Raw genomic sequence first — 4,224 nt, 5'->3', positions numbered from 1 at the left:
ATGCAACGTGACTCTACATGGAACGCAAGGGTTGGGGTTAACTAATGAGTGGAGTGGCCAAATTAAACAAGCGTGGCAAAGTGGATGGGTGACAGGGTCAAGGAACATGACGAGGTTCCTTTAACCTTTATAGGATATCACTTTCATGTATTCTGTGATCCATCATTTTCTAGGTTTTTCTTATTTGGAGTGGCTTAAGTACACAGGAACATCATCGTAGGGTATAGCTAAGTTGGTTTTTTCTGTTTCTCTAAAAAATTATTGTGATCGTTAGTCTTTTGGGCCTAAAGTCTTTGAACCTTGGGCCTGAGATTGAGCTGATGTACCCCAATTTCGGGATTGGAAGTTAGAAGTTAGAAGCTGAGGCCCATCGATCTGCCCAAACTTAAATTACAGTCCAATAGAATAGAATTATCCCGTCGGTGTAGTTAGGGCTTTTTTTCCTTCCAAATTTTGACAGTGAAGCAGCTAAGCTTCGGGAAAAAGACTCGGTGGTTAGTGCCTTGCCTTGGAGCACGCCAGTCGGAGAGAGACTCAGCTAAACTCCTCGTTCGTCTCCTTAGTAGCTTCAAAGCTCCAAAATCGGGTGGGCGGAGGCATGGGAGAGAACAATAGCGGCAGCGAAGTTCCGGCGAACCAGACCATCTACATCAACAATCTGAACGAGAAAATCAAGCTCGATGAATTGAAAAAGTCGCTTCTCGCGGTCTTCTCGCAGTTCGGGAAGATACTGGACGTCTTAGCTTTCAAGACGCTCAAGCACAAAGGCCAAGCTTGGCTTGTCTTCGAGGACGTCTCTTCCGCCACCAAAGCCATTCAACAAATGCAAGGCTTCCCCTTTTATGACAAGCCTATGGTATGCTAAACTAACCTAATCTAATGTTATATGCTTTTTCTTTTTTTAATTCTCTATCTATATCTATATTGTCTTTCTCACTCAAAGAAAGATACTTTAATGTGATATTAGCTACAATTCAATTATTCAAAGTAAGCCCTGGATTTTCGTTTTGTTAGCCTTTCTCACACACTATTAGTATTGGTCAGTCGTCAGTTGTTGTGAGGCTTTAGGTTTTGACCCAAGGAATTTGGTTATATAAGCGCCATTTGGAAATTTAATCTTTGTTTGCTTTTATTTTGTCCTTTAGAATGCCATTTGTATTCTTAGCACAATGCATGAGACGAGTCTGTAAGAAGACTAATTGTAATGGCAGAAAAGGATTTAGCTTGGCAACAAAGACAGGATCCAGCACTGGTTATAGTCATTCTCGATGCCCATAGTATAAAATGGGTACTCATTGGGCATGGAGTACCCATTGCCCATCGCTAGGACACTGTGGTTGTGTTTTGGGGGTTAGTGGTTAGAGTTAGGTCAAATTTTCTTTTCCATTCATATGATTTTTCTATGGTGTATTGTCTATAAATCTGCTTAGTGTTGGTGAAAAAGGATTTCTGCATGTCATGCCATCAAAAGGATATCCGACTTGCTCAGTGACATGCGCGCGCGCACACACACACACACACACAAGCATGTTAGATATAAGTAGTTGTGATTACCATAACTTTTTCCATGTATATGATTTGGTTTTTTTGTTTTAAACTTATTTTACTGATATGTCATTAAAACAGAGAATACAATATGCCAAGACAAAATCAGATGTAATAGCAAAGGCTGATGGTACTTTTGTTCCACGTGAAAGACGAAAGAGGCATGAAGACAAGGGTAAGACATTCTGCTCATCCTATTTTGCAATTCCCATATCTTGTACATTGTTCTCTCTCGTTTATATAAACTGTATGACAATAAGATATATTGTTTGGAAAAAAAAACATATGTTATATTACTGTATGGCGGATATATGGGCTTTTACGATCTTAAAGTTTGTTTTTCTGTTCGTTACGTGGCAGGGAAAAAGCGAAAAGAGCAACATGATGTTAGCCAAGCCGGAATGGGTGTGAATCCTGCTTACGCTGGTGCGTATGGTGCAGCACCTCCTGTAAGCATCTTCTCTTCTTCATGAGGGATATTCGATCATATCTCTTGTGTTCCTTGTTTGGTATTTTAGAACTGAATTTTTTTTAACTCTTTGTGAAGTATATTTAGTGGAAAAACTGCCTGTGGTTAGAAGAGTTGGTAATTTGCACATTTTGTGAAACATAAACTAATTAGATAAGTGCATGAAGGTAGTAAATTGCTATGAAGTACATGGATACAAGTATTTTTGGTTTATTGCGGTGATTGGAAATTTCGTCACAGAAGTAGTAATCTATTTCAAGTTTGTTTTGGTTCACTGAAACTGGTATATTTGATAAGACATTAAAAAAAAACACTACTCTTGAGTTATGGAATCATGGAATCAAGTGATCCACCTGTTACAAGTTGCACCTTGCCACTCTTCAGAAAAGTTTATAATCTGCAGTTCTGCCCCCTTTCCTTGAATTTAAATTGATGAAACTTTTTCCTTTTGTAAACATGCATAAGCTTAAATAGTATGCTCTCATGAAATCCTTAACTTCTCTCTTTCTCTCCCCCAACCTGGTGCAGCTCTCCCAAATACCGTATCCCGGTGGTGTGAAGTTACCTGAGGCTCCTGCTCCGCCAAACAACATACTTTTTGTTCAGAATCTTCCTCAGGATACAACTCCCATGATGTTGCAAATGCTCTTCTGCCAGTACCCTGGTTTTAAGGAGGTTAGAATGGTGGAAACGAAGCCAGGTATTGCTTTTGTGGAGTTTGGATGCAATCTACAGTAGCAATGCAGGCACTCCAAGGTTTTAAGATGACACCGCAGAATTCAATGTTGATTACCTATGCCAAAAAATAGACAACGGGATTTAGGTCTTTGCTATTCATATAACTTGTAGTCATGGGTCCGTAACTAGAATGTCGTTAATCTAGTGAGATATGATGTTTCAATGTATTATTGTTGTCAGGATATATTAGAAATGAGAAAAAGAATTACCAAGTCAAATTTTCATTTTCACCGATTTTCCAGTGACCAAGGGTCATGTTCCTGTGTCACTGTAAGTCGTAATTGTATCTGAAAGCAAGCTTAATTTGTTTGTTTGTGGTATTCCAAGAAGCCTCTCAGTCTTGCGCATTAAGTTTCAAATCACACATTTTTATTTTATTTTAATTTGCAGTTTGAATTGTTGAATATTTATCTTTCAATGCGAACAGAAGGCATTGCGTTCTGTCTTTTGCTTCAACTTGTTAATGGAATGAAATTTTCACAACACCAAGATTGATTAGATTTACAATAAATAACAATGGGAAAAAAGCAATGGGTGCCCATTGTTGGTGGTGGTTGATTATCCATGGCCCATCCATACAGTATAATTCTCCAACAAAGCTAAAACATCTCTACAGCAAGGACGAGCTCATGGAATTTGCAAAGAAATGCTCACGGAAAACCAATTTTTGTGGAGGGAAACTGCTCTTAGAATTGCTGGGAGGCCACTGTATACATTTTGACGCATCTTCCTCACAAGAACATGCTTGTCCAGAACCATCAACTCCAACAATTTTCTGCGAGTCTGTAAGAAATATAGAAGTTAGCACTAGCACTATTGAATCAAAAAGGAAGAGCAGAGGTAACATATGAGAAGATAAACTTAGTCATGCAAGAGATCGTGGATCGGAATACCTGCGCATTCAGTACATCCATCTTCCCCATAATTTCATCCTAAAACAGGAAACGATGACAAAATTAGGTGAGAAACATTACAGTATCTTTACAGTTAAAGCTATTTGTTTCAGCACAATAATCATGAGATTGATAACTTCTTGATTTAATGACATTGCTAGTTACTTCAACTTTGGAGCTTTACGCTTATGTAACAGTTGATTTATAGAAGGCAGAGGGGACATGAAGTAGCAAAAACAATGTTTTTTTATAGCCATACAAATAGAATTTGTATAAACTCAGAGTGCAAGTACCTCTAATATCCCTGGATTTTGCATCACAATCCCAAGAAGACGCCGTCTGAGTCCCTCGTAGATAATCTTGTTAATGGTCCCGTCACCGTTTATCCATGGCAGTATTGGCGCACATAATTTACCACAAGTGAACTTAGAAGATTCATTGTCACCATGTCCTCTAGCTGAAACAACTTCCATGCAGCCTTCAGGCACACTGCAAGTTTGTTTTTCATACGAGCGCTCAGCAACCTCTTCAGGGGAACAAAGAATGGTCACCTTATGCACATCATTAACATTCATATTT

General features: G+C 38.7%; 1 protein-coding gene across 1 annotated transcript; it reads left to right on the top strand.

Moving 5' to 3' along the window:
* The first annotated feature begins 404 nt into the window (after positions 1 to 404).
* On the top strand, positions 405 to 3,135 carry LOC117636679 (U1 small nuclear ribonucleoprotein A). Its single transcript, XM_034371309.1, is given in 5 exon segments — positions 405 to 856; positions 1,627 to 1,720; positions 1,906 to 1,994; positions 2,543 to 2,732; positions 2,735 to 3,135. Coding segments are annotated over 5 exon segments (720 nt in total). The 5' UTR covers positions 405 to 598; the 3' UTR covers positions 2,824 to 3,135.
* Positions 3,136 to 4,224: the final 1,089 nt, after the last annotated feature.

The sequence above is a fragment of the Prunus dulcis genome, chromosome 8 (assembly GCF_902201215.1).
Source record: "Prunus dulcis chromosome 8, ALMONDv2, whole genome shotgun sequence".
NCBI classification, from domain to species: Eukaryota; Viridiplantae; Streptophyta; class Magnoliopsida; order Rosales; family Rosaceae; genus Prunus; species Prunus dulcis.
Note: the sequence above shows the minus strand (reverse complement) of the source record. Positions and strands in the feature narration are given on the sequence as shown.